The sequence below is a fragment of the Octopus bimaculoides genome, chromosome 22 (assembly GCF_046866305.1).
Source record: "Octopus bimaculoides isolate indiv1 chromosome 22, ASM4686630v1, whole genome shotgun sequence".
NCBI classification, from domain to species: domain Eukaryota; kingdom Metazoa; phylum Mollusca; class Cephalopoda; order Octopoda; family Octopodidae; genus Octopus; species Octopus bimaculoides.
Genome location: NC_142949.1, coordinates 17,229,202 through 17,242,496, shown reverse-complemented (window position 1 = coordinate 17,242,496; position 13,295 = coordinate 17,229,202). Strand labels below are relative to the sequence as shown.

At 41.7% G+C, this 13,295-nt stretch overlaps 1 protein-coding gene across 1 annotated transcript in view; it reads right to left on the bottom strand.

Annotated features, from left to right (window-relative positions):
- The window catches only part of LOC106874360 (oxaloacetate tautomerase fahd2, mitochondrial), a 144,165-nt gene that overhangs the window by 55,694 nt on the left and 75,176 nt on the right, over positions 1 to 13,295 (bottom strand). Inside the window, exon 4 of the mRNA XM_089339793.1 lies at positions 156 to 318. Coding sequence (XP_089195919.1) covers positions 156 to 318 — 163 coding nt within the window. The remainder of the gene's footprint in view (positions 1 to 155; positions 319 to 13,295) is intronic.

Sequence of the window (13,295 nt, the reverse complement as noted above, 5' to 3'; positions counted from 1 at the left end):
GAACACACTCATAAATACGTGCACAGGTTCTTTGTTTTGTCCTGTACTGTCTGTCATGTTCTTTTTAATGTAAACCCTTTACGGTCAATAAAGAAATCATTGTTATTATTATTATTATTAGTATTATTATTATTATTATTATTATTATTATTTACCAGCAATGTCTTCTTTCATAACAATGCATGGTCCTAAAGGACAAAATGTATCCATGGATTTCCCCAGAAGCCATTGTTGTCCATTCTTCTGCAGCTGCCAGTCTCGGGCGCTCACATCAAAGGCAACAGTGTAACCAAACACATGAGACATTGCTTCTTGGAGCTGAAACAGAAATGAGAAACAACAAAGAATGAATACAAAAGAATTTGAAAACAAAGAAAGAAACACTACTCAAATGTCAAAAAAATGGTCATAGAATGATCAAAAACGGTCAAAGAATGATCAAAACAATGATCAAAGAATAGCCAAAGATTGCTCAAAGAATGACCAAAGAACAGTCAAAGAATGATTAAAGATTGATTAAAGAATGACCAAAACTCATATTTTATCATTTATTTCTCAAACATACATCAAGAGATAATTCTTATCTTTATTTTTGACTCGGTCAGCTTCTATTGTGGCTGCAGTATATCCAGATGAATCTCCATATGATAATAATAATAATGGTTGATATAAATACATTATACCCTCCAGCCTTCATCAGGTGTCTTGGGGAAATTTCGAACCTAGGTTCTCATTCCTAAGGTATTTTTCGATATTATTGTTATTATTATTATTATTATTATTCAGGTCACTGCCTGGAATCGAACTTGGAATCTTGGGGTTAGTAGCTTGCACTCTTAACCACTACACCATATGCCTATGTTGATATAAATGTCTGTTTGTTCGTTGGTTCGTTGGTTGGTTCATTCATTCGTTTGTTTGTTCGTTTATTCGGGTGGGTGGCTGGTTGGTTGGTTGGTTTCTCCAGTCAGGCTTTACATTGTATAGAGCTAGTGGGGGAGGGGAGAGAGAGTAAAAGATAGAGAGAGAGAGAGAGAGTCGATATAAGGGTTGCTCATACTAGACTTAGTGGCAGGCTATGAGTGCAGGAACATTAAATACACACACACACACACTATGGGAGAGAAAGAATCATAGAGACAGCAGGAGGAGAAGAGAAGGAGAGGAGGAGAAGGGAAGGAGAGGAGGAGATGGAAGAAGGAGAAGAGTAATTATAGAAGGAGTAATAGAAATGACAAATTTGTCTTATTTGGAAACCCTAACCCTAATTTTATCAATAGACTGGTTCATTGACTGAAAAAACAGTGGACCACTAGCCCAAAGCTACCTTCTTCAGAGCCAAAATAAACCAACTGCCTAAGAAAAAGAAGAAAACCAAAAAAAAGAAGGAACCTCCTCAATGTGACATCATTTATATAGAACTAGGTCATCTGTTTTTAGCCATCAATCTTCAGCCATTCTTGGCTCTTCCCACAGGCGAATAATACTGACATGCAGTAAAGACATTTGATACTTTACACTTTCCTTGTCGTCAGCAGCAGGCTGTTGGCATACTTGTATGGAAGTATGAATGTATATATATATATACATTATATATATATATATATATATATATATATATATATATATATATATATATATATATATATATATATATATATATAAGAATTACAGCGTGATGTGCTGCTTGACTGGTCCCCCCTCTCTCTCTCTCGTTATATATATATATATATATATATATATATATATATATATATGATGATGATGATCTTTTCTCCCGCCATGCCTCTGTCTACCCCTCCATCCTCTCTCTCTCTCGTAGTTTTTCCTTAAGGTCTTCAGGTTCTGGCTATATATAAATGAGAAACCCATTCTAAATTATCTCGCTGACATACTACGACGAAATCTCCAAGATGCAGATAAGATAGAGATTTTTTATTTATTTACGGCCTCAAACATCTCATACCTTCGCGCTTTAGTTTGCCCTCTATTATTTATCTTGTTTCTCTCCATGAAATTCAATTGAATTCAGTTGTTGTCTTAAATTCATACTTATTCATTTTCTAAGCTTCCTAAATTCATGCTACGTTATATTCTACTCACCTAGAATTCATTGCTCTTTTAAAAATTACGATTTATGCATTGTTGTCTCTTAAATATTTAAAATCTACAATTAAGAGCCCTATCTACTCGCTGGCGGAGCCCTATCTACTCGCTGGCGGTAACCCGCCCTCCCACCCCCTCCACCGGAAGTTCATTCCTCTGTCATCCTGTCAACCTCGGCTGTCTCCCGGAACCCATCTAGTGGCCTTGGCCATCCTCTCCCCTACCTTTGGGTAGCGCATTAAGTTTGAGAAATGTTTGCAGGTTGTAGGTACTGTTTTGCTTATGAATTCTTCCAATTGCAAGTTTTCTTTTCAGGTACACGACACTGCTTTTCCCCTTCCCAGGCTACAGACCCACACCCCCAACACCCATACTGTTAGGATTGGCACTCTCAACGTCGGCACGCTGAAAGGTAGATCTGGTGAAATTGTTGAGATGCTTGAACGGAGACGCGTAGATATGTGCTGCATCCAGGAAGTAAGATGGAGAGGAGGTTCTGCGAGGTTCCTCACAGGCAAAGAACACAGGTACAAGATTTTCTGGGCAGGGAACACTGACGGGGTCGGGGGCGTAGGAATACTTCTAGCGGAGAAATGGGTGGATAAGGTAATCGAGGTCGTTAGAGTAAGTGACAGAGTACTTAAGATCAGACTAGTGCTTCATCATAGATTAGCTACTGTCATCTCAGCCTATGCACCTCAACCGGGGCTACCAGATGGTCTGAAAGACCAATTCTATGACACCCTCTTGCAAACTACCTCGTCGACGAGTGACAGGAACCTTCTCTTTGTGGCTGGAGACTTCAACGGTCATGTCGGACGTCGTGCTGGAGGCTTCCATGGCATACATGGAGGCTATGGCTTCGGTTCCCGCAACGAGGAGGGAACCAGACTGCTGGAGTTCTGTGATGCAACCGATCTTATGGTCTGCAATACCAACTTCAGGAAACCTGCCAGTCACCTAGTCACCTACCGCTCCGGCAGACACTCTAGCCAAATCGACTACATCCTCGCCAGAAATAGGGAAAGAGGGCGGCTTATAAATGCCAAAACCTACCCTGGCGAAGAATGTACCCCACAACATAGATTAGTAGTTAGCGACTTTGGGATCAAGGCAAAATGGGTGCCCAGAATTAGACAGGCTTGGAGGAGAAGGCTGTGGAAGCTTAAAGACCCTGCAAACGGACAGAGACTTAGAGACAAGTTACTTGAAGCATTTAACGAAATAGAAGGGGATATAGCATCATACAACGTGGAAGACAATTGGAGATTTCTGCGGGACAACCTGTTGAAAGCCACCGACCAGATTTGTGGGTGGTGTAAGGTCCCCTCCCGACCCAGAGTAACGTGGTGGTGGAACAAGGAGGTAGACAGGGCTATTAGACAAAAGAAACAGGCTTGGAAGGACTGGAAGAACGGTGGTAGCAGGGAATTGTACCAATGTGCCAGAAGGGAGGCTAGGCGACAGGTTTATTTAGCCAGAGGGGAAGCAGATAAGGAAAGATTTGCCAATGTTCTTCGCCGTGAGGACCAAAGACTCGAGGCATTTCGTGTTGCAAGACAGTGTAGGAGAGAGAATAGTGATGTTGTAGGAGAGAAATGTGTTCGCATGGATGATGGTACGCTTGCATTAAATGAGGATGCAAAGAAAGAGGTCTGGAGATGCCACTACGATAGATTGCTTAATAAAGAGAATGAATGGGAGAAAGAGAGCCTGCCGTATGTCGACCCAATAGAGGGACCAACTATCCGAGTTGATAGTACCAGGGTAGATAAAGCAATTAAGAGTATGAAGACCGGGAAAGCCCCCGGCCCATCAGGAATCACTGCAGAGATGCTCAAAATATCTGGCAGTGTTGGCTATAGCCTAGTCACCCATATTACGAACCAGGTGATACACGAAGGCGTCATACCCAATGACTGGTGTAGCAGCATCATAGTCAACTGCTACAAAGGTAAAGGTGACGCTTTAGATACAAATAATTACAGAGGCATCAAGCTGTTAGATCAGGTTATGAAAGTTACAGAGAGGGTCATAGCCCAACTAATTAGGGAGCGAATCAATTTAGATGAGATTCAGTTTGGGTTCGTGCCAGGTAAAAGCACTACTGATGCCTTATTTCTAGTGACACAGTTGCAGGAGAAATACCTAGCTAAGGATAAACCTCTGTACCTGGCTTTCGTTGACATGGAGAAAGCCTTTGACAGGATCCCCCGATCCCTTATCTGGTGGTCAATGAGGAAACTTGGGATAGAAGAATGGTTAGTGAGAGCTGTGCGAGCCACGTACAGAGATGCTGCCAGTAAGGTGAGGGTTGGAAATGAGTACAGCAATGAATTCCGGGTAGAGGTAGGGGTCCACCAAGGTTCCGTCCTCAGCCCCCTCTTATTTACCATAGTCCTCCAGGCAATCACAGAGGAGTTCAAGACAGGTTGCCCCTGGGAGCTCCTCTATGCTGATGACCTTGCCCTAATTGCGGAGTCACTATCAGAACTAGAGGAGAAGTTTCAGGTGTGGAAGCAAGGTCTAGAATTGAAGGGCCTTAGAGTCAACCTAGCTAAAACCAAAATCCTAATAAGTAGGAAGGTAGATAAAACACAAACCCCTTCAGGTAGATGGCCTTGCTCAGTATGTAGAAAAGGAGTAGGTAGTAACTCTATAAGATGTACCCGGTGCAAGCTATGGACACATAAGAGGTGCAGCAACATCAAAGGCAGGTTAACTAGGAAGTTAGTTTTTGTTTGTGGCAGATGTTCAGGTGCAATAAAGACTGCAAACAAACAGGAAACAACTTCTATCTCATTCCAGGGTGAAAAACTAGAGGTAGTCGATAGCTTCCGCTATCTGGGCGACCAAGTTAGTAGTGGGGGTGGGTGCGCTGAAAGTGTAGCTGCTAGAATAAGAATAGCCTGGGCAAAGTTTAGAGAGCTCTTACCCCTGCTGGCGACAAAGGGACTCTCACTCAGAGTAAAAGGAAGACTGTATGACGCATGCGTACGAACAACCATGCTACATGGCAGTGAAACATGGGCTGTAACTGCTGAGGACATACGTAAGCTCGCAAGGAATGAAGCCAGTATGTTCCGTTGGATGTGTAATGTCAATGTGAATACCCGTCAGAGTGTAAGTATCTTGAGAGAAAAGCTGAACATTAGAAGCATCAGTTGTGGCGTGCAAGAGAGACGATTGCGCTGGTATGGACATGTGGTGAGAATGGAGGAGGATAGCTGCGTGAATAAGTGCCACACCCTAACAGTTGAGGGAACCCGTGGAAGAGGTAGGCCCAGGAAGACCCGGGCTGAGGTGGTGAGGCAAGACCTTCGTACATTGGGCCTCACCGAGGCGATGACTACTGACCGAGACCTTTGGAAATGTGCTGTGCGTGAGAAGACCCGGCAAATCAAGTAAGATCGTTGCCAGTGCCCCTGGACTGGTTCTTGTGCGGGTGGCACATGAGATGCACCATTTTGAGCGTGGCTGTTGCCAGTACCGCCTGACTGGCTCCTGTAGGATTTTCGAGCGAGATCGTTGCCAGTGCCCCTGGACTGGCTTGTGCGGGTGGCACATAAAAGACACCATTTCGAGCGTGGCCGTTTTCGTGCGGGTGACACGTAAAAGCACCCACTACACTCTCTGAGTGGTTGGCGTTAGGAAGGGCATCCAGCTGTAGAAACTCTGCTAAATCAGACTGGAGCCTGGTGTTGCCATCCGGTTTCACCAGTCCTCAGTCAAATCGTCCAACCCATGCTAGCATGGAAAGCGGACGTTAAACGATGATGATGATGATGATGATATATATTCCGTTTATATATTTGTTTTGCAAGATTCTTGATGTGAAATCGTGTGTTGAAACAGATGTTGTATTTGAGAATGGTCATGTTGCCAGTTTAGCCAATAAAAATACACGCACTATATATTTGGTGTTAATTTGCTTCAGCTTTATATTACATTACATTACATTAATCCTATTTCGGCCAGAGTTCTTTCGTCACACTTCTGTGACCTCATCAGTGGTCCTTTGCTTTCTTCTTTCTTATTTGTGTGTCCCTCCTTACTAACGATCAGCCATTTTGTATTCCCATTGTATGTGTCTATATTTGTGCATGCGTATCCCTCTATATGTGTGTCTATGTTTGTCTATGTTTAGTAAGTGCATGTATGTGTATGGGGGAGTGCCTGTATTATATGTATCCCCTGTTTATACATGTTCGTTGAATTTGTTTTTATTTATTTGTTCATGTGTTTATACCTACTTTTTTTTTAGTATTTAATTTAATTTTGTTAACGTATGTAATTATTTCATTCCATTTGTTTATCTGTGTATTGTATTATATTTTGTTCATATTGTTATCAGTTTATGGGGATTTTATTGTCATATGTTGTGGTTTGTTGGGTGTGTGTGCTAGTGTTCCATTCCAGTTTCCTATTCTTCTATTATGTGTGTAGCTTCTGTAATTTGTCTAAGCGCTGCGTCTGTTCTATGTGTGGACAAGATTTTAACTTTTATGTTGTTGAGTGAGGCTCCGTGTTCCTGCTCAGCGTGCTGGTACAGAACTGATGAACTCTTCTCTTCTTTAAGTTCCCTCCAATGAACATTTACCCGCTCTCCTATGCTCCATGCTGTTTCCCCTACGTACGTCGTTGTCTTGTTACTGCATCATCCTTCTGTACATCTTATACTATAGACCACATTTCTGGCTTTACAGTTTGTTTGTGGGCTAAATCTACATACAGTAGAGTTCCTATCAGTACAGGGGGTTCTACTAAAAGGGTAGGTTCTACCGATAAGGGATTTGATAGGGTTGCCTGGCCTTTCAAGAACCTTAATTCTTAGCTTAAGTTTGTCTAGGGCCCTTCTAAAGCGGTACGCCAGTTCGCCTCTAGGGGTGGTATCGACGAACATGACGCTCTGGTATTTGTGGCTATCATACCATGAGTTGACCTTCCCTATTTTCTTCTTAATCCTTTCAATGGTGTTCCATGATTTGCTCCTATTAAGTGGGCAAATCCCATTCCTATCGTTACGTTTGATGGTTTCAAATTTCCTCATAGCTCCTTTGTATACTCTGATCCTTTCATTATGGCTGTAACCTGAGAACTGCATGCAGTGAACGAAATGTATATGTCTCTTTAACTCTGTAGGGTCACAGATACGGGACACATTTCGCATTACTCTGACGAGGTCTGCCATCAATATATTGAATTTGGTATTGTCCGCGAGAGCTGAGTTCTGGTGGATTAGGTATTTGGAGGTCATAGGTTTGGCATAGTGTGAATGAAGGATTCGGGTTTTGTTATTTTCAGTTTCCAGCCAGAGTTCTGTATCTAGTACTTGTAGTCTATGGTTAGAGTGTTTAGTAGAGAAGTCTATCATGACCTTAATACTCTGGTGGATGGAGTTAGCTATTTTCTGGATGCTCTCATAGTATGAGTTTCTGTTTCTATTTCAAGAGTACTCACTTGTGGAGTACCTTTACCACTACGTTGATATTATCGACATATCGAGAGTACATATTCACGAGTATGGAGTTCTGTGTCAGGCGTTCCTTAAGCCTTCTGTCCCACCATACCATGAAAAGGTTGGCCACATCACCGGCGATACTAACACCGATTGCTGCCCCCTCGTCCTGGGCATATTTTGTTGCTAAACTTAAACGTGTGGCCTATTAGGGTCACTCTTATACTAGCTTCTAGTGCATGTGTGATCATTTTCTTTACCTGATGAACATTTGCGGGAGTCCATATGACTCTGGTCCACCCGCTCCATCTCTCTATAGGGGTCATCCTAGCCCTGGAAGTAATTGTGGGTGGTCTACCTCTTAAACGTCTACAAGGGCAGAAACTTCTAAGGTCGTGTTTATCTAGATATACATTGTCATATGTCAATCTAAGTAGGAGGCCCAGTTCTTCTGTGTTGACATTGCGGAACTCCACTTCGCTCTTGTTAATTGTCTCCATGCACTTTTCCACCGCAAAATCCACATCGATAGATGGGTATAGAGATACCACATCCATGCTACCCACTATACATCCTGTCAGGTCGCAGGTATTGTTACAGTCGTTGATCCTGCTGAGGAGATCTTCCGTGCTGTCACAAACATCAGGTGACATCCGGATTATGGGGCGTATGATCATTGAGAGGAAGTAGGAAATCCTGTAGTTGCTAGCGACATTCGCTCCACAGACTGGTCTTGTTGGTGGTCCCACTACAGGATCAGTAGTTACTTTGTGGTCCTTGCAAAGCCCATACAGGTTCGGGATATCATTGTTCCAGGCTTGGAAATTGTTGGCTGTGCGTTTCTGGCATCCAAGAACCATTGTCCACATCATCATGTGTGCGTTGAGTACCTTTTCTCTCTCCTCATGCGTCTGTAAAGTTGTTACTTTCGTATTGGCGATGTGAGGTTGCATTGCCTGGATATAGTTCGGTAAGCTGTCTATTGACATCCTGCCGGACTTATCTGTGGGAAGGCATATCACTTCTCCGTTCCTCGTGCGCTGCATGAGCTTATGTAGGCCACATGCGTGTATATTCCCAAATTGTTGGGCCTCTGTCTTATTCTGTCTCTGTCTCTTAGTGTATAGTTCTAAAATCTGTCTAAGTTTGATCCTAACTATAGTGAATTGTGCTTCCATGTGGTTATAAGTATGTCTCGGGATGCAGACCTTTTTGTTAAAGGGTAATGTCGTCGGGTATATCCGGCTCATATTGTAAGATTTGTCACATATGTTTAAGAACTGAGTGTCAAGGGGGTTGGTATTCATGTTGTTGGCCCTTCTGGGGTTATCTTCTTCATAACCATTACTACTATTACCGTCGTTACGGATCTTTCTGATTTGACGGGCAACACTTGTTTCCTTAACGAAACACTTTCAAACTTGGGATACTGGTAGAATGTGTCATATAAAACAACTTTTTCTCTTAGCCTTCTTAACAAAAAATTGTACATCGCAAGTTATATCATGTTAAAGTTGTCGTATTTCTGTAATTTCAACCAATCACTGACGTCTATTCAGCTGAATACAGTTACTGCTGTTTTTGTAAACAATAATTTTTGCCGGTGAGAAAAATGTTTCTATGTACTGTGTACTCAGTAACACATTTTCTAAATGATGGTAGAGTTTGATTTGAAGAAGATTTAACATGAAATAACTTCGAATACAAAATTTTTATCAGTTCTATAACACAAAATATACAAGTATACGAAGTTTGAAAGTGTTTCGGTACCAAAAACAATACATAAAACATAAATGGGATCTTTCTGATTTGACGGGCAACACTTTTCATTTATGTTTTATGTAGTGTTTTTGGTACCGAAACACTTTCAAACTTCGTATACTTGTATATTTTGTGTTATAGAACAGATAAAAAATTTTGTATTCCAAGTTATTTCATGTTAAAAATTGTCTTATTTCGATAATTTCAACCAACCACTGACGTCTATTCAGTTGAATACAGTTACTGCTGTGGCGGTGTATATGGTATTAATCCCTAAAGGTTTATTAGCTCCTGCCAATATGCTGGCAGAATTATTAATGCACCTCCACCAAGTGCTTCATTTCCTAGAAATAGCAGCCAAAACTTCTTCAAATCAAACTCTACCATCATTTAGAAAATGTGTTACTGAGTGTGTGTGTGCGTGCGTGCATGCGTGCTTGCACGTGTATATGTGAGAGAGAAACAGGGTGAGAAAGAGAGATAGAGTGAGTTAGTGAAGGTGTGTGTCGTGATGATTGACGTATTTGTACGTAGTCTGTTTCTGAGAGTTGTTCTACTGGACTTCTGCCTAATCATTAAAACATTGGTTTAATTATGAGCATAGAAAGAAATTATACATTAATCCCTATTTTTGTAAGCAAGTGTATCCGTAAAAAATTTTATTTGCAGAGAGCAGAAATTGAAAGAAGATATATGAAATGGACGCGCGTGCGTGCGTGCGTGCGTGCGTGCGTGCGTGCTTGCGCGTGTGTATGTGAGAGAGAAAGAGGGTGAGAAAGAGAGTTTGAGTGAGTAAGCGAGTGAGTGAGTGAGTGAGTGAGTGAGTGAGTGAAGGTGTATGTCATGATGATTGACGTCTTTTAAGGTACACATACATACATAGAAAATGTCATCGTATAAAATTTTTACGATAGTCGTTTTATAGAAAAGATTGTTTAATTTTTGAAATGCAAATATGTGAATGAAAATTAAGATCAGACCTCTACATGGTAGCTAGACCTGGTAGAAATAGCAGCCAAATCTCCCTCAAAACGCCCTACTGTCTTAATCCGACAATTCTGCCTATTATGTAGTTTGAAAACTCCTGAAGAACGAATTTGTACATAGTGTGTTTGTGTGAGCTATTTTATTGGACGTCTGTCTAATCATGAAAACATTGATTTAATTACGAAGATAGAAAGAAATTATATATTAATCCCTATTTTTGTAAGCAGTTGTATCCGTAAAAATTTTATTTGCAGAGAGCAAAAATTGAATGAAGACATATGAAATGGACGTGTGTGTGTGTGTGTGTGTGTGTGTGTGTGTGTGTGTGTGTGTGTGTGTGTGCGCGTGTGTTTCTGGCTAATTTGGCAGGAGTTTTGCACTCAGCACGAGGTGGTTTGTGTTTATCTCTGGAGTCGAATTGTTAATTTGTCTGTAATAGCAATGTCCGGACAAGTCGAAATATCTTCGTTTTTTACTCCTTCGCCTGCAGTAAAAGAAGCCAAGAGCCCTTCTCCGGTAAGTTGAAGAAACAATAAGAATATTTTAATAGTTTCAGTATTTAAGTGAAACTATTAAAGTGAAACTATCAAAGTGAAACTGTCTGACATTAGAATAGAGAGATGTTATTGTTTCACTTTTGACACGTAATACTGCAATAGTGGAGGAGATGTGATATTGCACTAGGCAAGAAGTAAAAAACTTTTTGGCCTAAAACACTACCTGGACCCTAAATAAGGCATGTGTAAAATTTGAATGAAATTGGTTGTGTGGTTCTCAAGTTTTAGGGATTCACACAGACAGATTCACAGACACACATTCTCATCTTTATATATATAGATATATGTAAAGTAAATATGTGAAGTATTATTACTGCTAAAATCATAAATAATTAGGTGGCTAGCAAGACTTCTACCTAAACAGGTATAAAATATTTAAAGAAAAGAAGGGTAAAGATACCGCTTGCTAAAAAATTAAAGCGAAAGCTTCAATAAACCCACCAATTCTACAATAAATACACACACGAGCAATGTAATGAATATTTTAAAAAATAGGTCTACCTTCAGGATGGAATTTGAAGGCAGTTTTAATACATACCCCAATATCAATTGATTTCATGCTGTGCATGAGAGATATGCTTTGTAATCCTCAGTTGGAGACAGTATTTAACATCTATTTCTAAAATATTTATAGGAATCTTGCAGGCGTGAAGTGGATTCGATCCACTATACACAAATTTGAATTAACACTGCGTCAGAACTTTTCCCGCGGTGGAACAACGGTTTTGATCTGACAGCAGTTAGATATGTCCCAGACGCCTTTAGCTAGGCCGAAGTGGTGTCTCCACCACTTGACACATTACGCGAAGCACATATACCGCGATGCACATATTCCGCGATGCACACATTCCGCGAGGCACACATTGCGCGATGCCCATTCCGCAATGCACATTGCGCGATGCACACATTGCGCGATGCCCATTCCTCAATGCACAAATTCTGCTACGACTCGTTTCCTAAAACTGCTAAATTCATGTGCATATTTTTTTTTGTGAATGTTCTATGTCATTATTCATATTTTGCATGTACTTTTTTTTCTCGTTCGCTTTGAAAATGCTTGTATTGTTGCATACACACCCGCATGCACCTTTCCTCAGTGCCTGGCCTTGCACACGCATCTGCACACATGGTTCATAAATACACAAATGCTATCTCTGTCACATTCATGCACCACACATGCCTATCTCGCTTGTTTTTCCATGCTCAATGCGCCCTTGTAGACACAACTCATTTCTGTAAGACCCTAGGCTGGTCACGCATACATAGAGAAAGTTGTTTGTCTCTTACAACGCGCCAGCATGCCACACTTTTATTCCTGCATGATCGAGGCTTATAATACCTCATGCACCGGCTGGCAGTCTCAGCCTTACTGCATTAATCACTGGCATATCCATTACTGTACGCTGTATTTGTAATCCATGCACTAGCATTAGCCTCAGCCTTGCAAGCCCTATTGCACTCATGCACCTCTGTTATGCACATCTACCCTCTTGTTTTGCAACACGTCTGCGTCAGCTCAATTCTTCTCCCGACACAAAGCACGTCGGATGATCACATGCTCTGCGCTCATGTTTAGACATAATTTCCCTCCGTTAGACCCTTGTTTGGTCACGTAATTAACAGAGAAAATGATCTGTCTCGCGCATCACTTCAGCATGCTTACACTGTCGTCCTTTCTAACTCAGCAATTAACCACGACAGCAGCACCAGACGCATTTCACCTCCAAAGCATTTTTCACACTGCAACTCTGCAGGAAGATCTTTCATATCACGGATTGAGAATGCACTCACTCGCTCCTCTCAGCTCAATTTCGAAACGTGCCCCTGCACTTCTGTATACGCACTCACGCGCCCATTTGTGGTACTGCCCAGTCACTGACTGCACACATTTTAGCACGCAAAGCGACACTGTCCCCTATACACTTCAACGATCCTCTCTCCTGATATGCGAAATTTCTCCTCAAACATTCCAGGGCATTTATCATGCATTTCTTTGTCTCCTTTGTTCATTCGCTTCCCTCCCAGGAACCTCACTGGCGAGGAGAGTGGTATAGGAATCTTGCAGGCGTGAGGTGGATTCGATCCACTATACACAAATTTGAATTAACACTGCGTCAGAACTTTTCCCGCGGTGAAACAACGGTTTTGATCTGACAGCAGTTAGATATGTCCCAGACGCCTTTAGCTAGGCCGAAGCGGTGTCTCCACCACTTGACCCTTTTCTGACCTCTTCTACTCCATCAAATCTAGAATAGAATCCTTTGCACCCACTACCCTTCTCGATAGCTATAAAAACAGGACACCCCAAGCAAACCTTTCTCTTTAGTCACCAATCGGTGATGCCTCAACAGGCTAGTCACCAGCCAGTGATGACTCAAGGAGAACGAAGTCTGGCTGACCAACTACAATCTTGGCCAGAGGGAGAA